General features: G+C 59.5%; 1 protein-coding gene, 1 long non-coding RNA gene and 1 other non-coding gene across 4 annotated transcripts; 1 reads left to right on the top strand and 2 right to left on the bottom strand.

Annotated features, from left to right (window-relative positions):
• The first annotated feature begins 2,295 nt into the window (after positions 1–2,295).
• LOC117639331 lies at positions 2,296–12,208 on the top strand. The gene is made up of 3 exons (XR_004587361.1): positions 2,296–2,794; positions 5,134–5,242; positions 11,960–12,208. It is a non-coding gene; the product is annotated as an uncharacterized LOC117639331 (long non-coding RNA).
• On the bottom strand, positions 7,260–8,933 carry LOC117639330. 2 transcript variants are annotated; one of them, XM_034374893.1, is made up of 5 exons: positions 8,784–8,933; positions 8,186–8,330; positions 7,856–8,068; positions 7,555–7,776; positions 7,260–7,472 (listed from the first exon to the last, which is right to left on the bottom strand). In XM_034374893.1, the coding sequence occupies exons 1-5, from the start codon at positions 8,916–8,918 to the stop codon at positions 7,327–7,329; spliced, it is 861 nt and encodes a 286-aa protein (XP_034230784.1). In that variant the 5' UTR covers positions 8,919–8,933; the 3' UTR covers positions 7,260–7,326. The 2 variants fall into 2 exon arrangements, with proteins under 2 accessions (XP_034230784.1, XP_034230785.1); XM_034374894.1 differs by lacking the exon at positions 8,784–8,933 and adding an exon at positions 8,439–8,592.
• Trnac-gca lies at positions 9,284–9,355 on the bottom strand. Its single transcript has one exon. It is a non-coding gene; the product is annotated as a tRNA-Cys (tRNA).
• Positions 12,209–22,478: the final 10,270 nt, after the last annotated feature.

Here is a 22,478-nt window from a genome sequence, read left to right as displayed (position 1 = left end):
CTCTGTTTTAATAAAAGCCCCTAGTTTTTACCCTTTAGGCTAAACAAAGAAAAAAAATGGTATACTATGGGGCCCCCGCAGATGGGGCCCCCCGCGGATCCTCGCCAGACACGGGAGTCGACCCCCGCCGCCCCTTCCTTTTTTGTCATTTCCCCCGTTTAAAAACCCGGGTAATCCGAGATAAAAGGGGTTCGGTTTACTCAAAAACGTCTTACTGAGTGCGCCTCAAAATATATTTTTGCTTATAATCCTTTAATTCGAGTATTTTTGTTTTTTCAAATCCTCCGACCATGGTCAGAACGCCAGACCGAGCGTCCGTTCCCGAGCCGAAGGCATTTATAATTCTCCTGGCCCGAACTTCCCGAACTCGATCTCGTCTCGTTTGGAATCGAGGTCGAGTGCGCGGCGCCACGCTCGACGGGCCGGTCGCTCCTCGAAGGGCTTAAATCGCTTCAATTATTGTGCGAGAAGCAGAAGCAAGGCAGACGAAAGTGGTGGGAGGGGAGGGAATGCTGCGATGCACGATGCGCACTCTGCCTTGCACCGCGAAGCGCGAGGCGCGAAGGCGACGGCACACGAGAAACGCGACGCGGAGACGAGAGATGCGCCTTGCGACTCGGCCGCGTCGCAGAGAGGGTTTATGACCCGAAACGGCGACGGGCCCATGGGCCCCGGCAGCAGCTTGGCAGAAGTCCGGACGGACGGACGCACAATCTGTAATTGTACGTCCGTCCCCTCTTCGAAGCTTCGCACCTCCCGCACCTCTTCCGCCACCCACCCTCTTGCCGTGGTAATTCTTTTCTCCCCCTACCCCCCTCCCCACTTTTCTGTCCCGGTCACTCGCTCGCCCCTCCCGTCCAAGTCCACGCTGTCGATTGGGTTGCCTACGTTACGGCGCAACACCGAGCTGGGCTGGATGCTCCATCGCTCTCTCTCTCTCTCTCTCTCCACTCCAATAAGACGCGCGAGGCCTCTGTGTAGTGCGAGAGAGACAGAACGTCGAGCAATGCTCAGAATCAGTGCAGTGGGTCCGCGTTAGTGCCGCTCAGGGGCAGCACATGTCCGAATGTAATGCGTGTGTTTCTTAGGCTGACTCGACGGAATAAATGTGGAACAAATCCGACTGAACGTCACTCACAGGCGGATCGATAGCCACGAAGTGCACACTATCAAAGTAGCCTGGGCCACTGTCATCACCCCCCCCCCCCCCTTCGAGCTGCACTGCGTTGATTGTTCGTTATCTTTAGAGCCCGGAAAAATAAGATGATTCTTTCATGTACGGAAATATCACAGAGACCAACAATTTATTTTCTCGTGCCGATCCAAAAGTAGTGGATTTCAACCACGGCGGAGAACATATGTCTGATGTGCATTTTTTTCCCACCCGTTCAAACACGAGTTATCTATATGGAGAGTGACGTTGACGGCTCTAGGCAATATGTCGTTTGTGTATCTAGGCCCCCCGCCCCCTCAGGCCCCCTCAGGCCCTCACCCCCAATCCGGCCGGGTGGAACACGCACACTCGCACGCCAGCCTTGGCGAAACTCAGAGTCACGGCCTCGTCGTTCGTTGGTTGACTCCTTCCGATGCGATGTGCGATGGTCGCGAGTTCAAGTTACGCCCGCAAATCCTTACCCACTGCCTGCCAGTACAGCCTTTCTGGAGTCTTGCCGGAGCCGTTGGGGGAGGGGGAGGGGCAGGTGGACCGTGGGTGTCATTCAACCGAGCCGTCATGCTGAGCCCGTCTCGAGGAGGGAGGGGGGGGGGGGTCTTAAGTCTCCTCTCCGGTTTGTCATTTGGCAACCGCGAGGCGATTTGCTTTCGACAAGATAATGGCGGATTGTCGTCTGTGTTGCCGCATCGACCGCCTCGCAACCGCCGCGCGCGGCCGAAGCCGAAGAATAGACTATTTTTCCAGGACTGTCCCTGCTAATCCTCGCTCGCCTCGCACGCCAGTCATTTCGTTCTAAAACTGTGGCGGCTACACTGTCTGGCCGGCGCGTGACGTCACGGGGCAGGCGGCTCGGCGCCCAAGTGTTGTGTCGCTGGCGACGCTGGCGCGTTGGACGCGGGGCCGTGGCGTGGCCGCGGAGTGCGGAGGGAAGGACAGGCTGGCACAGCCGCTCGCACAGCCGCCTCGCAGCTCTCCGCGGTGCCGTGCCGCGTGCCGCGTGCCGCGTGCCGCCGTCTCGCGGCTCCGGTCTCGCGGCTCCGTCGGGCTCCGGCCGCCCGTCCAGACTGCAGCCAGGCTGCACCTCGAACAGGCGCGGCACCGCCAGGGCACCGCCAGGGCACCGCCGCCCGCCTCGCCGCGACCACAAGAGCGCCGTGACGCCGGCATTGTGACGAGCAGTGTGACGCCGGCATTGTGACGAGCAGTGTGACGCCGGCAGTGTGACGAGAAGTGTGACGAGCAGTGTGACACCGGCATTGTGACGATTGTGACAAGTAGTGCGCCGAACTGTGTGACGCCGGCAGTGTGACGAACCGTGTGACGCCGGCAGTGTGACGAGCCGTGTGGCGCTACAAGAGCGGTCGCCGGTCGTCCGCGCTGCAAAGTGACAAAGTGACCACGATGTGAGTTTGATGAGTGAGTGGAACGCGAGCCTTAGGCTAGTGCAGTGTGCATGCACTGCCTTGCAGTGTGAGTGTGAAGTGAGCAGTGCGAACGCAATGGGCAGGCATGGGCAGCCCGTCGACGCGCCGTCGTCGCCTTGGTCCAGGGCGTCGCGCTGAGTGGAGTCGCCGCCACTCCTCGGCCAGGCCGTGCAGGACGTGCTCCAGGACGCGAGAGGTAAGGACTCTGAGGGCGGGCACGGGGCGGACGGTGGAACGCCGCTCGAGAAGGTAAAGGTCGATGAGCTGGACCGGAAACGAGGCCGTTGGCAAAAGCAGCAGGTTGAACAGCGGCCTTTCGTCGCTCCGTCTCTCTCGCACTCATGGGGTGTCCCGTAAGGGTGCGAGAGAGACGGATCAGCCTTGCGTAGGGCCGCCGAAACGAGCCGCGAATGCAAGGCGAGGCAAGGCGAGGCCCGCTATGCGCTGGGTGCGGTGCGGATTGGACTGCAAGCCCAGGGCCAGCGCAGCACACACACACACACCTTTGCCCCACTTCCTGTGCGAGACGCAATCCGCGGGGTGGGGTGTCTGGCCGTGCGCGCCGTGCGACGGAGTGCGACAGAGAGAATGTTGCATCGCCGGTGAGCGGTGAGCCGCGGTGAGCGCACAGGGCGCGGTCGGTCGGTCGTTCACGCAAAACGCGCACACACACAACGCGCTCCCACACGGCGTTACGGCGGTGTCACGCTCACGCCGAGTAGCACTCTACAGTACCGGGCGTGAGCTGCGAGCACTTTAGGGCGGTACCGCCACGAAGGTAGGCAGGCAGAAGGTCGCACCGACTTGGCCACTGCCAGTTTTTATTTTGCGCCCACTGCCGCTACACTACGGCCGCTACACTCCACGCACATAAAGTGATGGGTGGGCTCCAGCTCTGGTCCGCGCTCCGCGGATGTCTGTTTGATGGTTTCAGCGAATAGTTGGGCGGGGGCGACGCGACGACGCGCATCGCTGCACGCGGCCATCAAACAGGCGAAGACGACCGCGAAGACGTCGAAGACGCACGGCGGCACCTCTTCTCGGCATTTCCAATCTTCATTTCTGGAAGTGGACGGTGGGCGACGCCGCGACGCCGCGACGCCACTGTCGGGACCTGTGTGGACTTGCGGCGCCGAGGGGCCGAGGGCTCAGGCGGTCCAGGCGGCGCCGAGGCTGGAGCCGGGCGACTGGAGCCGACTCCTGCCTGGCCCTCGGCAAACGCTAGGCGCTAGGCGAAGGGCGTGGGGTGCACTGAGGCGTGGGCGAGCCGGCCAACAAACCTCCCCCCCTCCTCTCCTCCCCGTGACACCTCAGGCTAGCCAGCAAGAGGACACCGGGAGTGGTACCGTTCGAAGGTTGAACCGTGTCTGATTCGCACTTTCTGTCAGTCCTGGGTGTGTCGCGGGCTGTAACCAGTCGCTGTTTTGCACTCTACCGGCGCGGTCCAGAGTCAGGCCAGCCAGGCGGCGGACTGACTCCGAGCGGCGTTTCATCGCTCTGTCTCTCTCGCACTCATGTGGGATGCCCCATGAGTGCGAGAGAGACAGAGTGAGTGTTCGGAAGGTTTTAGTTTCACCCGGCGGCCTGTTACTGTTAGCAGAGCAGCCGCCTCTGGCTGCCTCCTGAATGACTTTGTGGCGGCAGTTTTTTTTTTCGCGTTGCCTCACCGCCTCTCCGCGTGCAGCGCTGCGTACGCGTCGATTCGGACTTCAAACATAAGCAGCGCGCCAGTGTGCGTGCGTGTGTGTCCATGTGTGTCCATGTGTGTGCGCGCGTGGGCACTGCTTGCTAGCGGCGTGCCGTGGTGGCGTGCCGTGGCGGCCAGGTAAAAGTCGACCTGGATGACCAGGACAACGCCTCCGCGGCTCCGCGCCCTGCCCGGCCCTGCCCGCCTGCCCTGCACTTGATGCATCGGCCGCCCACGCCGCCACGACACCGCAAAATCGAATCGGCCAGTCGGCACGCTGCCCCTGGTTTCAAATTATGCCGTCGTTTTCGTTTCGTTTATTTTTTTGCCCGGCTTCGGCGTGCTTCCCGTCAATAGGCGGGCTGACTGGTGCTGCAGACTGATTCCGAGAGTCGCTTTCGTCGCTGTGTCTCTCTCGCACTCACGGGGCGTCCCGCACAGGTGCGAGAGAGACAGCGACCCCCGGGATCGGTCTGCTGGTGGCCACTCGGCCAGGCCGCCAGGCCGGGGTGCCGCGAGGCACGGAGACCGCGGCCACCGCGGCGTGGCGTGGCGCGGCGCGCGGCTCCTACGCGTTCATTCAGTTTGTTCACAGCTGGGATTGGCCAGCCGGCCGGCCGCGCGTCGCCGTGCGTCGCCGCCTCCCAGGCATTATCGGCAGAACGGCAATCATTATCGGCAGAGCAGTAATTATAAACTTGTCGCGCGCGCACAACACACTCGAACGTTGTTTATGCTAGGGCTTAAGCCCCGTGCGAGCGCTTTGGCCTCAGACTCGGAGCGGGGTGTTCTAGTGTACTGTCCCGGAACCGGAAATGAGACCCTGTCGTCCCTCTTTCCTCTCGCAGGAGCCGCAGCTAGCCACAGCCGAGATCGGCATGACCGCCGTGGTCTCGGCCCTGCTCCGCGGCCACCCCTCCGGAGTCGCCGTGGAGTTGCACCCGCAAACATGACCTGGTAAGTGCGCGCTGAGAAAGGGGGTCCGCGTAAAGATAAAACTAACGCATGACGTTTCTTGGGACTTCCCCATGCAGACAGCTAAGAGGCCTGAGATTTTCTTGTCCGGTCTTAGACGGGTACACTCTTTTGCGCTACGAGGCTGGGCTGGTCGGGCGTGCAAGCCCTCTGCTTAGGAATATGATATTTGAGGCCTCAGCCGCCAGCAGACCGATTCCGAGTCGTTTTCGTCGCTCTGTCTCTCTCGCCACACCGTATGTCTCCATGCTCTCGCACCCATGGGGAGTCCTGTATGGGTGCGCGAGAGACAGAGCGACGAAAACGACTCTCGGAATCAGTCTGCAGAGCCGTGGCCCGTGGCTGCGCGGCTGCAGCCAACGGGCAGGTAGGTGGCAGCGAGGCCGCGAGGTGGCTGGCAGGGGCCACTCATGTCCTCCAGCGGGACTGTCTAGTCTCAAGGGAACGTCCAAGAAACACGAGGCGGGTAGAGGTAGAGCAGAGTCCCCTTCCTCGAAGAGTGAGGACACTAGAGGTGGGCTGCCTGCAGGCCCGTAGATTGACCCAGCGTGCCCTGTGGCCTTGTCCTATAGCCCTGTACGTAGTCGCAGTTTCGGGGGGCTGGACGAACAGGCTGTCGGTCTCAGTCGACGACCAAGGACGGTTCCGAAATCCAAGCAGCACGGCCGGCCCGGCGGCCCGGAAGCGTTTAGCATAATTTTAATTGTTAGTTTGCGTGTTGAATTTTCGGGACGGAATCGGGGTAATCCGGCGTGGGTTGACAGACTCGTCGATACGGGCGTTGACGAGGGTGAGGCAGAGTGTCAGGTGGCAAGCAGGCAGCCCGACGTGCGAAAAAACGAAATAAAAACAAAAACGGGGGGGGGGGGGGGGGACGCAGCCGCGACGCGTGGGCTCCAGTAATCTAGAGGAACGCGACACTTTGCAAACAATATAGCGCGCCCGCTTCCTTCCTGTAACGTCTCAATCGATAGCCCAGACCGAAGTCGTAAACCACACAGTGTGCGCCACACACAGACACACACACAGAAGTGTCTGGTCGCCTTGGATTATTAATTCTATCGATAGAAGGGGGAAGCAGCAAGACAGAGCTGGAGGCCGCCGCTGCCTACGACTGGACGTCGTGCTCCAGCAGCTCCAGCGCACTGGACAAGTTCATCGTTTCAGAGCCTTGTCCATTCCCCTAACGAGCTTGCTGCTCGTGTGTCTACGGCCGTTGTCTTCATTGTGCTCCGAGGCGACAAGCATTTACGCAACCCCAAAAATACATCATTCATTGCTATGCCTCGGCTTCGCCCCCGTGAACGCGAACGCCAAGTTTCGCTCGGCTTGATTGGCGAAGACTTACGACTCTTCGCCGTCCCGTTCCCGCTCCACCGCTCGGAGGCTACCGCGCCGGCCGGGTAGGCAGCCCAACGTGCACCACCGCTCCATGGCGAAAAAAACGGGGGGCATTGGGCAGATTCGCGAATTTGTGCCTTAGTTCACAACACTCATCCACCAATTACTTAGGCCCTACCACGGATGAGACAAACTTCGACCCCCCACCCCCTCGAATCGTTAGGTCTCGAGCGGGGCCGCTGATCCGTCAGGTGGCTTATGACCGACCCCTCGCGAGGCCAGCCGCCCCACTGCCGAATAGTCGCAGAGGCTCGACACACACACACACACACAGACACCGGCACGTTTCAATTAAGCTGTCCCGTTCGGATTGTCTTTCGCGTGGGAGCGGCTGGAAGACATGGCGTGGTTCATTAACAAATGGCGCAAACGAATCCTGACGACGCTAGTGTAGTCAAGTCTCCCCATTCCAGTTCTGCGCCTGCTGCCGAGCGGGTAGGCAAACCTTTCTGCATCGGATCGGCTTGCAGTGTTTCGGTACTGAATTGAACCACATACGTACACGCAAACACTTCGAGTAGAAAACTTTCAGATTCAGTGGGGAAGTGACGTTCCAACAAACCCTCACTCAAGACAAAAACATATTTTATTATACATAGATTATTATACAGGCTTCAAAATTACTAGTAGATACAATACATACACGTCATACTTGATGGAAAGCATTAAATTTCTCTTCCTTTGGAGTGCTGCTTAGCTTGCTGTTTTAAAGTGGTGTTTAATAGCCGCAGAAGGCCTTGAATGTCCTGCGTTTCACTAAGTGTTTTCGATAGAAGCTCGAAGTTTGGCAGAATAGGGTTTGTTTCTAGTACTGAAATAAAAAAATAAAACTTGTACTGTACTTTAATTCATCTAATACTGAAAGTAGCCTACTAATTGAGTGTATTACTTACATTTCCATTCCTTCTTCAAAGATTGATACACCTTTGCAGATTTTGGAGGTAAAGTCTCTGTGCTTCCTGGTGGTGAGTTCTCAAATTTGAAAATATAGGTATGACCGTGATCATCCCTTTCTAGGAGACGAATATGACACCCGACAAACTTCTTGTACTGATCTTTAGTTAGTATGACAGAATTATGCTGCTGTTCCTTTTCAGTTTTCACAACATTTTCATCTACAATACAAGAAACAAAGCAATTAATACCAAAGAATAGCAAAATGCAAGCATCTTTCGGGAACACATTACACATTACCTATTAGCAATTCTCGTAACTTCTCCTTCAACATTTCCCCATCCTGTGCAAGCAACGGCACCTCATTTTGCTTGTCCAATAGTTGAGAGCGAAGATTGCTGCTTTCTTCCCGAAGTTCTGCAGTTATTTCTTCACCTCTTCGTATTTTAGTTTCCAGTAAATCTTTTTCCCGCTCCAACTTTCGTATATGTGTCAATGACTCCCCCAGGTGTTCTGCAAAGACGCAAAGACGCGAATTTATATTTGATTCACATAAAAAATAAATGCTTGGTGCCACAAAAATAATAAGGGCTTGAAAAACAATAAGTAAACAATGGTTTGGGTACATACTTTCATTCTTAGAAACATTTACAAAATCCGTAACAAGCTGATATGCAATCTCATGGTTTTTCAAAAGCACTGCAGTATTCTTGGCACTCATTTTTTCGTGCTTCAATAATTCATTAGTTGAATCCTCAAGGCAAAAGGAGAAATCCTGGAAGTAAACAGAAGGAGAAGGTTCAGCACAAAGAACAGTGATTTCATGAATGAGGACAAGCGCGTTGCGGGCCCATAACATAGAAACAATTAACAGTGACAATACCGGATCATCAGCCATAATTCAAAGATAAGACAGCACTGGTATTTTTTTGAAAAATAAAGAGAAGATAAGTTTCAAAACAAAGTACAGGCACAACCGTTTCATAAACGCTCACGCTCACTGACAAATGACGATCAGGTCCAGTCTAGCCGTAACCTGCAACCAGACAATTTGCTAGATTTTTGAAACCAAATACGAAATTATGACGCAAATAAAAGCAACACTAGATAAAAAAAAATACGGAGAAAGTGGAAAGTATTGTCATAAACAGTGTCATGAACCCATGAAAAGTCTATGTTGTTACTATTTTTCTTTGATAGGTTGGCAAACACTAAATCGCTGTTCAACCTTCAAAAACGGAAACAAAACAAATCCAATGAACGCCGAAATTTCTCGATTTAGGGAGATGGACACCAAAATTATATTCAGGCTGAAAAGCCGGATGATATTTTGGGGATGAGTGTATGTGCTGTCGGCCTTCATAACCCCAGCGAGGAGCGTTTGGCTGGAGGTTGGAGGTTATGGCGTTCATGGCGCGCTCTCTTGGCGGGCAGACACAGACACCAGACAGCGCGACGAAGATACTCCACGCCCAGTGACCTTCCGCGCGGCGATACCCCGCCCGAGCAGTCAAGTGAGAGGAGACTATCCTCGGGAGAGATTAAAATAATTAAAATTAAAGTCCAGAGGAGCAGATATTTTAAGACAACCATCGGCGACAAATCGATTGGATCAACATTGACACGGAAACCAAGAAAAAATTGAACTTGGACGTGAAATTGACGCCACGTCGATGCGACAATCCACCTCTGTGTAACGCTGTATCTCCCGAATTCAAAAACATGTTCAGGGGACACCCGGGTTTGAACCGGGGACCTCTCGATCTGCAGTCGAATGCTCTACCACTGAGCTATATCCCCCCTCCATCACCGACCGCCCGCCGCTGGTATACAGTGTACGCGAGAGCACTGCGCGTGCCGTGGGTGGGCGCCGGGCAGCCGCCGTCGCCACCGCAGCAGCAGCGGCGGCGGCAGCAGAGAGAAGCAACAAGCCCGCGCTGTCTCTCTCTGACTCACGGGCGCGGGCGGGTCGGCGTCTAGTGTGTGGCGCTGGCGGCGCTACAGTCTCACAGTGGGCCATACAGTACGTGCACTATTTGGAAGCAGGCGCCGGCGAGACGACACGGCTGAGTGCAAAGTTGGCAAACGCGCGAAGCGACAATCATGGTTCGGGGCTCACTGCATGTGCGTTTCTTTTCCCGTCGATGGGAATGAAAGAATTGGGGTTGTCGCTAGGTCGCTCCAGGCGGGCGCGAGGGACTCCCAACGGTGCAGTCATGAGCGGTAAAGGAGGGATGTCATGAACTACTATCGACTTCACTTTTGGACGGGCCCTCGGTCTAAGTCGTTGTAGGACGGCCCCCGTTCTTTGGCACGTGGTGAAGGAGCGCGTAATTTGCGATATTACTTGGTGGGCGTTCGATTGAGATGAACCAGGGGGAGGGGGGCTGCCCACGGAGGCCCATGGAGCATGGCGGGCATGGCCCGGCCTATCCTGACCGAGCTGGCCCGCCGGCTGGGGCGTGGGGGAGCGGGGCGTGGCACGGGCACTGTCAATGCCCCGTCTCTCTCTCCATGGCATGCAAAGTCTTGCAGCCTTCTCTGTCTGAAGCGCCGGCTGCCCGTGCCTGTATACCACCGGTGCTGTACTAGACTAGCAAAGAAAAGCACCCAGGCCGGAAACGATTTGCTCAGACTTGGGACAAGCAAGACAAGGTTTCGGTAACGGAGGGTCTGGCCTTTTTGCTCTCAGATGTCGGTCGCACACATGCCGTGCACGAGTCGGGCTGCCGAGCCCCAACAGCAGATATCGCTAGCCAGATTTTTATTCCCTCTCAGCAGATGTCGTGCGGGTGTGACTGTATATGAGACGACGGCTTCGACGCCCTGCGCCCTGCTTTCCTTGCTGCTTGCGCCCATTTTGTCGTGGCAAACCCAAAACCCTACCGACAGGATGGGCACGTGGCGGGTTTTGTTGAAGTGGGTGACGGCTTAAAAATTTCGTGTCAGCCGGATTACGGATTACCCGGCTTGTTTGTAACCTATACAGAGGCGCGGATAGAACTGCCACTTGCTGGCCGATAACTCTTTTCTCTCCAGTGTACCAATTCGCGGCTTCGCGGCCCGTCCGGGCAAGGCTCGCAAGGCGGTGGGCCAGGCCAGGCGGTCCGACCGGACGCGATGTTGCCAACTGCCGCGCGCTGAAGTCGCTGAAGGCGCTGCGCACTGCGCGTGGGAAATACGCGTCTCAAAATAAACAGTCCGCTTTGCTCCGCGCCTCCTCGCCTCTCTTCACTTCATGTTGGGGACTATTGCCGCGCGGAGCCATCACTCCAAAAGGGGACTGGCGGACGCACGGACGCTGTGTTTGGATTCGGCCGTTTTGACCGATAAAAAACCGGGAGGGGTTGGGTGGGAGGTGGTGGCGCGCAGTGACCGGCCTGTTTTCACCAGAATGGGCCCGGCTATTTTTCTTCTCCCGTTCATACGATTTCTAGATGATTTCTCTCAGCTGGTACTAAAACCCGAATGTTTGAAGCAGAGTTCTGCCTCCCACCCAGTCTAAATCCTCACGCCCACCAAGCAGTGCCAGTTCGCCATTGATTTCCCTTGCCTGTCTGTCTGTGTTCATGTCCGTCTGCCGGCGCACCGACTGGGCTGGCCGGCCGCTTTTTACGTCACGATGATGGCCATGTTTGTCGTGGAGCGCAAGGCGCGCAAGAAGGCCGCGCAAGGTCCCCGCCGTGAGTGACATTAATAGTGATAGTGAGGCCTTCGCAGCGCTTCGCAGGCTCTCCTGGGCGGGCCGGGCAAGGGGCCGGGCGCTCTCATGGCCTTGCCGGCCTTGTCGACTGCGGCAAAAACTGTTACAGTGCCGTGTCCCGCTCCTGCAGTTTTGCGATGACTGGGGCGCGCCGGCCGAAGCCCCTGCGAAGTGCGGGGTAGGCAACCCGGCGGCCTGCGCTGCGTCGCGTAGGGCGTGGTTGCCTACCCGAGAGGCTACAAAAGTGAGAGCGCACGGAGGTAGGAAGCTGTCATCATGTCGATGCCGCACGTTAATTGTCTACTTTTCCGAATAAGTCATCTTGATTGAAGACGCGTCTTTTTTGTGTGCGCCGCATTCCCGGCCGCCTGGTCGTTCTCGGTACTAAGCCTAAGCCAAGGAGGTGGATAAAGGAGTGTAATGAGCGTGGCAAGGCGGGGCGGGGCGGGGAGGGCTGTGGTCCAGTGCGGACAGACGCACGCTTTCAGGTCGAACCCTTTGCTATAGTGTTCCTGCCAGTGGGCTGCTGACTCATCCCAGTCGATCGGGCGACGCGCAGGTCACGCTGGGCGCGGCCGTGGCGCGGCCGTGGCGCAGCACCGCACATACTGGGGCACGCCAAGCCACACTTCCTGTTCAACAATCACGTAACACGTGGACGGGGAAAGGCAGATTTCTGATACGCCCTTCTTTGTTTCCAGGCGGCCATGGCGGGTCGATCCGTCGATTCCCACACCGCGTTGACTCCTGGAGCCCGGCCTCAACATGCATCACCATCACCACCAGGCCGTCCACCGGCACCACGAGGTGCACAGCAACACCACCATGACGGTCATCAGCGCCTTCCACTACACGTCCACCAGCACGACCTCCTTCAACTCGTTCAACTCGGTGGGCGTGTTGCCGCCCCCGGCGCTGCCCTCCGCCGCCCCCAGGCTGCAGGCCGTGCTCGCGACCAGTCGAGTCGCCGCCGCCGCCCCCAGTACCACCCCCAGCGCCGCCCCCAGCACCGCCCCCGCTCGCGTGCCGCGACTGCAGTCCGTGGACAGCGCCGCCATCTTGAGGGACACGCGGCCCGCACCGCCCCCGGCAGCCTCGTCCGCCAATCGGGGGCGGGGCCGGGCCCGGGGCAAGCTGCAGGCAGCCACCCCCGCGCCGCCCCCTGACGCCTCGGAGACAGCCGCCGCCGATACCAGGTTAGCGCGCGGCCCCGGAAAGAGCCTTGTCGCTGTGTCTCTCTCGCACCCGCACGGAAAGTCGCGCGAGTGCGAGAGAGACGGAGGAACGGAATCACTGGTTGGTGCAATCATTGCCTTTCTTTGCAGCAGCGGTGTCGCGATGGGCACTGCCGCCTGCGCCCCGAACAGCAGGCCGTCCAAGTCGTCCTCATCCAACCCCTGCTCCCCGAGGCCAGCCCGCGCACCGCGGCCCCCGGCGAGCAAAGCCTGCAAGCCCCCCGACGCCAAGGACGCCAAGGGCCAGCCACAGCCTCCCTCGACCCAGTCGGCCCCGCCGACCGGCCGTCCGAGTGAGCCGAAAGCCCAGAAAGCCCTGAAAGCATCGTCCGAAAGCTCTGCGGAGGCCGAGCTTTCCCGCGACAAGCCCGCAGCGGACCCGCAGCGGAAGCGGGCGGACTTCCCGGAAACGAGAAAGCCCGCGGGAAAGCGGGAGGAAAGCGAAAGCGGGAAGCCCAAAGGAACGAGGAAGCAATGCGACCCCGCCGACGAGGAGCAGTGCGCCGTGGTGGCGAGGCCGGCACGGCAGGCCGAACTGGGCTCACGAGAGGCGCTCGACGCGAAGCCTGGCGACGTCGAGGCGTCGGCCGAGGCCCTCCCCAGCGACTCGGCGGCGAGGCACGCCTCCAGGAAGGCGGCCAGGACGTCGCACAGCGCGCCCTGCTCCCCGGCGCCGCTGCGGCGGTACGCGCCGCGCAGCAAGTCGCCCGGACCGTCGCCGTCGTGGGCGGCGCCCCTGCGGCTCAGCATCCCCTGCAGCGCCACGACGGCGTCCTCGAGGTCCCCGAGCGCGCCGCTCGGCTGCAGCTCGCCGCGCTGCAGGCGCGACGCCCGGGGCTTCTCGTTCCCCAGGACGCTGGTGGCCGTCGCCGTGGACCTGGCGCCGCCGTCCGGGCCGTCCAGCCCCGCGCCCGCCGAGCCCTCCGACGGCGTCCTCGGCGCCACGCCGCCGGCCAAGGCGACGCCGTCGAACGCAGCGCGGCGACCGCCCCCCGAGGCCACGGCAGCGGCGAAGAGGTGAGTGCGTTTGCCTGGATATCGCAGCGGGTAGGCCGCCATTAACTTATCACCCTGCTTGTCGGAGGCCGGAATGCTCCGTGCACGGAGTGCGCGGTGCGCGGCGGAGACCGTCTACCTGGCGTCTAAGCCGCGCCCCGGGCCCCGGCCAGTGATACCCGAGCGCATGCGCCAATGCCCCGACTAAACCCACTAACCGTTTCCGCGGAGCGCAAAGCGTTCAGTCGTGGACGCGTGGACTTCCCTCGCGGTTCCCATTAAATTAAATACCCGTTTAAAAACAGTTCCGCCGTGTGAACGGGCCCCGCGTCGTCGGCGTCGCCGACGTCGACTTTCGCGTGGCTGCTCCCCTATCGTCTAAGTCTCTTTGTTCGCCGCGGGGAAAACAACAAGCCGGGGAAACTCGGGCAGCAGACGACACGACTGTAAATAATGCGCGGCCGACGTGAGTGTAAATAACGCTGGACGCGGCGACCGGCACGCGGTGCACGCGGCACGCGAGAAAGGCTGGCGCGGCGGACACGCATGGGCTGCAGCAGGGCTTATATGCACGATGCACGCGGCGAGGCACGCGGCGAGGCACGCGGTGTGGGTGGCGCGCCGTGGCGGCGATAAGCAGCTTTCTAACTTTCTGCCTTTAGTGCACTTTAGTGCCCGAGACAACGCGCTGCCGGGCTGTTATTGGCGCGGTCGGGGCGTCCTGGTCCTGGAGGACGACCAGCAGGTTGATTCCAAGAGTCCGTTTTCGTCGGTCTGTCTCTCTCGCAGTCATGGTGCGCCCTGTACAGGTGCGAGAGAGACAGAACGACTCTCGGAATCAACCTGCAGCCGCCACAATTGAGACCTCTGTCTGATTCGGAGTCTCTCTCGCACTCAGGGGGCGCTCCGGAGGGGTGCGACAGGGACAGGGCGACGAGAGCGCGGACTGGGTCGTCGTGCGTGGAGGCCGTCGACCGGGCGGGGCGGGGCAAGGCGGGCGGGGCGGGGCGGGGCGGGGCGGGGCGGGGCGGGGCGGGGGGCGGGGCGGGGCGGGCGGGGCGGGCCGACCCGGATCCGGGTGAACGTCGGAGTGCAAATAAGAAACGCGAAACACGAGCGAGACTGCGAGGCGAGCGGCAGTGTCGCCAAGTGCCGCACCGCGCACAGCGGAAACTGTTCGGAATTTTGTGTCCGGAGCGAACGGCGAACCAGGCGAGCCGGGCAAACAGCACAAAGGTCACGTCAGTCACGTCACGAGGAGACGGGTTGGCGTGGAGTCCGGAACGCCGGAAACGCACTGCAGCGTCCAATGGGGGCCTTTCGGCCGGAAACTTCGGGCGGGACTTAAAAGATCCCTGCAGTTGAGCCTCTGGGTCGAGGACCCGGTAGGCCCGGTAGGCCGCGGTGCGCCGGCAGGGACACTGTACTGTAGTAGGTACAGCGTCCTTGCCGCCCATTGGCCGGCGCTGACGCGGTGCGGTCGAAGCCTTACAGCCAATCAGGCGATTCGTTAGAGGTGCGTAACAAGAGCATTCCTTTCCTTTCCTCCGCACTGGGACTCGGCGGGCTCGGCCTCGGCCGCGCCACACCGCCGCCTTGCCGCCTTGCCTCCCGCAAGGGCGTTGGGCGGCGCCGCGTTGCAAGCGTTGCGCAGCCGCCACACTCTAACATTACATCGATTGCTAATTAACAGTTATTTTTCCAGAGATAAACTAGTCGGCCGTGTTCGAGCCCATTCTGTGTGTGCAGTGCAATAACGCCCGGAGAGAGAGAGAGAAGGGGGGGGGGGAGGCGACATGCAGGCAAAGCCGGACGGCCGACGGACGGATCCATGAGGCGCATTCAAATGCGTTTGTTTCACGAATCAGTCGTGAGGAATCACTAAGGAGGAAGTTCTAAAGGAGGACATGTCTTCCCTTCACTCCTCCTTCCCCTTTCCCCCTTCCCTTCAGCAGAAAATTTATCGACTCAGCGTAAGGAGCCATTCCGCTCAGCTTGCTGTCGTGTGTGCAAAGGAAAGGGGGGGGGGGGTCGCGGACGGCCGAGTCGAATAAATCTATGCGCTTGACCTGCACGGCCACGACGGGCACTCTCGCGGCGTGGCGCCGTGGAAGTCGCGAAAGGCAGCAAATGAATTCGACTGCAGGCAATCCGAGCAGGCCGTGCCATGGCGGGGCAACAAGGCAATGCCAGGGATAAGCAGGCACGGCCTCAGCAGCGGGCCTCTGAGTGTCTCGCACGGAGCATAGCGTGCCCGGCTTGGCCGCCGCCGCTGGCCGCGCCCAGCCACCCACCCACACCCATATTGCAGGCTGGGCTGCCGATATGCCCAAATATAGAGGGGCAAGGCTGTCTGCTGACCGCTGGGTGCCTGGCCGCGCCCTGCCCGCCCCCCCTCCCACCGCAAAGCGTCTTCCCCGGTGGCTGCGGGGTGCGTCACAAACGACAGTCAAATGGCCCATTCGACGCGTGAATCGAGACAGTTTAGCTACGCCGTCCAATTCGGCTAGCCAACATGCGGAACTATTTGCCGCTTCGTTTCGTACTGTCTGTCTGTCTGTCTGTCTGTCTGTCTGTCTGTCTGTCTGTCTGTCTGTCTGTCTGTCTGTGTCTGTCGAGAGAACGGCCGGCCGCACAAAGCATGGCAAAGACGTCCACTGCCTTGCCAAGCTGCTCCGTTATAATATTATTAACTGACGGATGTGTGTTTGTAGTAAGTACGCTCGCGTCGCGAGCGCTCGTGTGTGTGAGTGCGCTTGTGTGTGTTTGTGCGTGTAGGCGTCGCAGTCTGGCTGTCTCTCTCAGTCTCCCTCCCCGAGCTTCAGCCCGTCGGCCTTCCTCTCTCTCTGTCTCTCTTCGCGACGCGAGTCCCTAGAGTGCAGTCTGGCTTGGCTATTGCGCCCCGGAAGCAGCGGGAATATGTGATGAGACTGGCTATGGCCGCCTGCCTGGCTGCCTGGCTGCCTGGCTGCCTGCCTGGCTTGCCGTCGCGCAGTGCGGCCATCCCGCCACCAGCCTTGCTGTTGGCCAAAGAGTCCGAGAAGCGCGCCACGAAACCTCTTCAAAATAGCGTGAATTTCCAACACCGACTCTAGGGCGGTTAAATGGGGCAAGCCCTTCCAGTGTGCTAGGCTGTGAATGGCGTCCGTATTTATGTCCCGGCGGGACACTTTACTTTGAAGTTCGGCGCGGCGTCACTACATTGCTACGTTACTAGCGTTGCGACTGGCGGGCGACAAGACGGACAAGCGGTGCCTGCACTGCGATGCCGGGCGGAAGGGAAGGCCCTACACTGTTTGCCTTTGGGGCTCGCGGAGAAAGGGGCACGAGACATGCAAATCCACTGGGCACGCCAAACGCTTCGCCCGCGCTCGCGAGCGAACCGCGACCCGGCACGCCAGCACGCCACCCTGGACGACTTGAAAGTGTAGGCACAAAATGCTCGCCTGCCCGTGGACCTCGTGGGAGATTTCAAAGGCCTTTCTCAAACCACATGACGCCGGCGGAGGGCGGGTAGGGCCGGCGAAACCACGCGGTGCCCTTGCCGCGTGCGGCGGCAATGGCGGCGGCGAGTCGCAGAAAAAGAGCGGCAAAACTGCCGCGCCGCCTGCGCCTCCCTCGCCCGGCCGGCTGCCCGTTTTGACTGTGTTTTGAAGCGTGCGCCACAGCGGTCGCCGCGGTTGCAGCATGCGGCCGGGCCTTGTCGCCTCACTACGACTGTGCACCCGTAACAACTTGCTCTATGGTTGCGAAATGTCGCAGCAGACGCTTGGTCAGTCTCTTTCGATTAATCGACTAATCGAAGTGTCCAGGACGCCCATTCCGCGACGCCCAGGTGACACGTGCGACACGCGTGAGACTCGCGCGGCAGTGTTGACGGACGGATGAATGACGGCGGCTTTCTGTCGCATTCACAATCACATAATGGACGATTGGCGCACGATTGCGCCAGGGAGCCTACACACCTTCTCTTCTTCTTCTTCTTCTTCTTCTTCTTCTTCTTCTTCTTCTTCTTCTTCTTCTTCTTCTTCTTCTTCTTCTTCTCCTTTGACACACTTGGCAGGGCACACCACCGCATGCGACACTTACGGGTGTGGGCGGACGACGAAGGTGCTGCGGCGGGGCCGTACTGTACCGTAGTGCCGTGTTGATGTTGGGATCAAACCGCCAAGGCGGTGCAAGGCGGACGCTCAAATCCTTTCTTGCGACAGCAATATAGCGGCGAGGGCGGTATTCCATAGACACACACACACACACACACACACACATCGCAGTGTCGTAAAGGTGTCGCGGTGCATCGGCCAGTATTATCCTTGCAGCATCGCCATATAGGGCCTCTATCGTTGTCATATCGTTTAGGTTTCTCTTTGAAACGCGCCGCACCCCGCGCGCGCTCCCCGCGTCTCAAACTTGTACCAGTGAACTTTACACTCGCAGTGGAAAAAGAAATGCCCCCGATGTGTGCACACCCGGCAACGGTTCACCCACCTACGCATTTGAAAAGCTTGAAGTGGAAGTGCTTACGACGTACTCGCGGCGCACCGCTGCGGCAGATTTTTTTTCGTAGTCCCGTTCCTTAGGTGCGTGCGGCATCCTGGCTTCTTGGTCGCAGAGAGGGCGCATGCTGCGAGGCTGTGCGCGGCTGTGCGCGGCTGCAGGCAGTTTTGCTGACGATTTATTTCGTTCATTAAGTCCCTGACTGGCATTAGACGCGCCACGCCGGGCTGCCGCTGTGCTGCCGCTGTGCTACCGCCGCGTAGAGTAGTAACGGCTTCCCAGTGAGTGGCACGCGGCTCCGTGCTGGGCCGCCCCGCATTACTATTTCTTTCGCGGATCCGCCACAAATTTATTTCGATCGTAAGTTGGGCCGTACTCCACTGCTTCCCGTGTTGCGTCGCAGTCGGCTGTTCGGTGATTGCATTAAAGATAGGCAAACCGCTTGCACCGTTGCGGCCGCGACATCCGGTTCGTGCGCCGCGAAGCAGCTTCAGTTTCCGGAAATTTGAAAGGCCTCGAGAGCGGTCCAAGCGAGGCGAGGCGAGGCGCCCAGCGGAAGGAGAGGCAAAAAAAAAGAAGAGTTCCAGTCAAGAAAATGGGGGCAACGCATTGACCGTTGTTCTCCTGAACGCTCTTAGAGCAGAACCCAATGAAAAACGGAACGCTTCGTTTCCCCCTCCCCCCCCCCCCCCTCCCGCTCTCCTCATTTCACGAAATAACCTTTTACCTCGAGACGACTGACTTCACCGCACTACGTATTCAGAGACGGCGCCTATCGCCTTTGTAGGCTGGGCTCCGCTGCTCGGGCGTGGCGGGGCGGGGCGGGGCGCGGCGGGCGGGGCGGGGCGGGGCGGGGCGGGGCGAGGCAGCGACACTCGTAATTAGGAATTCCGACAATAGGGCCCGTGTGAAAAGGACCCGTTCGAATAAGCATTGTCTGTCCGTCGTCGTCGGGTAAGGCCCTTGGTTGGCCGCGCTGATCCAAACATTCAAATCCGTTCGAACCCATCGATTCTCCAATTTTATCGTCTTTCCCCTCCCCGTCGGTCCTTAATCCACTATTTATGCGCGCAGCTCCCGAAACACGACGGTATACACGAAGCGCGTAGCGTTGGGGAAGGCGACCCGTCTGTGGAGGGGAGAGGGAGGAGGGGTGGAGGATTCGAAAAAAATTGTGTGACGCCCCTTCCCCCGTCCCTGGGGTCCGGGTCCCTCCCTGGGGAGCGAAGCAGACAACGCGCGCCAAAGGCCGAGGAAGGGAAGGGGGTTGACGGGGAAATTATATTAGCCCCACATGGGTAAGGGCTAGTTCCGGGCACACACGCACACACGCGCGACACACACACACCCAGTGGCGTCACTCCTCCTAACCCACACTGCCGCACAGACTGTGGCTCCGCCACTGGTCTTCGCTATGCGTGAGGGGACACCTCTCTGGCGGGGTGCTGTCGGCCAGGGGGGAGGGTGAGGGGTGGCGGCGTGCGTGCGCGCGGTGGCGCGCGGTGGCGCGCGGCAGATGTGTTTGATTACTGACCTATCATAGACACGAGCAGTTTGACTCGGCGCGGAACGCGCGGATCGTCGCCCATTGTGTTTGTATTTTTCGCTTGGCCCGCCGGTCGCGGCGAGTGTTGTGTGTGTGTGTGTGTGTGTGTGTGTGTGTGTGTGTGTCTGTCTGTGCGTGTGCGTGTGCTGCTGACTCGGACGCGAAACGATGCGGTGCGAAAGGCGTATCGGAGGCACACAGTTGGCCTAATCGGTGCGCACGCCTATGTCAGCAGGGTCTTCTTTCTTCTTCTTTTTTTTCGGCGGGTAGCGAGCGGCGGGATTTTGTTTTCGCGGTCAGTGGACGAGGGGACAAGGACCTCGTTTGTTTTTGTCTCTGTTTTTCTTCCGGCCGATGAGCCGGAGTGGAATTGCACACGATGTGCCCACTGGACATCGTCCACTGGACATCGTCCACTGGACACACGAGCCGGGGAGCCAGCCGGCCCGCCGACCCGCCAGCCACTTGCTCCAGTATGGTTCCAGCATGGTTCCAGTGCGCAGATCGCACTGCTCCAGCTGTGTCTTTCTTCGTTTTTATTGTAGCACCTTATTTGCTTGAGTGTTCTTTTCCTTAAAAAAAAAAACATAAAACAACGAGAGAATTTTTTTTTAAAGTACTAGACGCTGTTGCTGCAGCGCGAAAAGGGGTTTGAAGGTCAGTGGGGTGGTGGTCAGACGGGGGTGCCCGAGGGTGGACGAGGGACGGAATACAAAGTGCGTTGCTCTTTGAGGGGCTTCGTGAGGCGAGCAGAGAAAGCATGACTGGGCGTCCGCGGGCTTTCAGAGATTTTACCGAAAATCAGCCGCGAAATGCGGGGAATGAATCGAAGCGCCCCGAATCCTAGAGTTCATTTTGTTGTTGTCGTTCCCGTCCCGCCACGGGATGCATCCTGCCGAGCTCGTGGACAGCCTGGGCAGCAGGTTGTGTAATACGCCACCCTTCATTCAGCGACCGTTAGCCGGCCGTCTCCCTAATCCATTCAAGTGCACGTCGCGGCGGAGCGGTCAGGCCGGCGGCATTTCTCCCGGACTGTTCCTCCCCGCGCTGTTCCAGATTAGGATCGTCCGAAACGGGCGCATTAAAAATGTGTCGACCGGGTTGAAAGCGCCGTAGACGCCGGTGCGTCTTCGCGCGGTGTCATCATTGGAACACTTGGCGACGCAATCAAGTGGTCCATCGCAATCGCCTGTCGACCGAGCAACGGCCGGTTTTGTCTCCGCCATTGTCTCGCAGGATTAGGCCGTCGTGGACGTCGTCGTGGACGTCGTGGACACCCCGGGGCAGTCCGGACGAAGGCAAGTCGAGCTAGAGCCGAGTGGAGCCGAGCCGAGCCGAGCAGAAGGCCAGCCCGTTCGTACTTCCATACTACACGTTTCCACCTGTTGCTCGCTCTGCTCGCTCTGCTCGTGCCTGTTGGACCGAGCGGACTCCGCAGTCTCTGCAGTGGACCGGATTACCTCCTCTGCATGCATGCATGCGGTGCGGCCGTCGGGCAGCGCGGCCTTCGCCGTGCCTTCGCCCGCACTCGCTCTGTCTCTCTCGCACTCACAGGGCGTTAAGCGCGAGAGAGACAGAGCGAGACTCTCGGAATGAGCCCGCAGGCTGCAGCCCTGCGAGGTACACCGCGAGGCAGGACAACCAGGCCACGGTCGGATGGGAGTAACTTGGGCCTTATCGGCCGCGCGGCTTAGCGGGCTGGCGGGCCGGCCAAAATACAGCTATGCCGCAGCGACCACTCCCTGATAGTCCGCGGCCTTCGCTCGGCACACAACAGTGGAAAGGACGCGGCTTTCCTCCGCGCGCGTGCGAGTCAGCTCGGCGAGGAAAACAGAACGGGGGCTTGCAGTGGCGTCGCTGAGGAAAGCGTTCGCATCAACGGCGCGACAGGCGAGCAGAGCACGTGAACGGCGGGGCTGTGACAGTGTGACGGTGACGCAAGGAATGTCCTTATCTAAGGAAGCCCTGCCTCTGCGGGCATGATGCCCTGCCAGAGCAGAGCCCCGCCTTGATCGAAGCCGTCGTCGATAAAGCGAACGACGCGCGTCGACAGTAATCCTCTGCCTAGGAATAAACAAGGCGAACCTGCAGGGACTCCCAATGGTTTCAAAATCTGGAGACTGGAGTTTACCGCATTGGTGGCATGTTCGCAGGGATCCGGACAATTAGGCAACTGCTTCCGAACCGAGGTGGTTTATTGTTCACCCTAGCAAGGGGAGGTCCAAAAGACGACCACCCCGTCGAGGAAGTGCGATTCCCAAGCTCCGCGTACACTGCAGCGCCACGCCGGGCCACGCGGCCACGCCATCTGACCCACTTGCTCCAAATAAAGTGCATCGCGGCGAAGCGGCGCCCACACACGACAGCCGGCTTGAGCCTTTTCCCGGGAAGTATACGATACGGATCGGCGTCAGTGGCGTAGTCATGGCGTAGCCACACTCCACGTGGGGGCTACCGCCGGCTACCGCACTGCCGCAAGCCCGTCTTTGGGCAGCGCTGGCACGGAACTGAAATCCGACGGCTTCTTCGTCGGCCTTGGCTTTGTTTTGACGTCCTCCCGGATGACTCCGGCGCTCCGGCGTAGGGTTAGCTGGCGCACTCCTCCGCTCCCGGACTCGCCGCACAGTGGGCCAGAAGACCGGTGGAGGCGGACAAAACTCTAGACGCGTTTTGAGCTCCAGGGTCGCTAAACAGGCCTCGAACCGATCGTGTGACCCCACCAATGGATTCCTCGTTCGGAGAGCAATCCATTGGTGGGGTCACACGTTCGGTTCGAGTCCCATTTAGCGACGTTGGAGCTCAAAACGCGTGTGGAGTTTTGTCCGCCTCCACCGGTCTCCTGGCCCACTGTGCGGCGCCCGGACTCCGGCAGGACACGTAATTGCCGTACGTACAGGAGGGGCGAAGTGCGGTGAGGTGATGAGCGATGATGAGCTCCTGGCCGGA

Source organism: Thrips palmi, unplaced genomic scaffold, assembly GCF_012932325.1.
Source record: "Thrips palmi isolate BJ-2018 unplaced genomic scaffold, TpBJ-2018v1 HiC_scaffold_11, whole genome shotgun sequence".
In the NCBI taxonomy this organism is placed as follows: Eukaryota; Metazoa; Arthropoda; class Insecta; order Thysanoptera; family Thripidae; genus Thrips; species Thrips palmi.
Note: the sequence above shows the minus strand (reverse complement) of the source record. Positions and strands in the feature narration are given on the sequence as shown.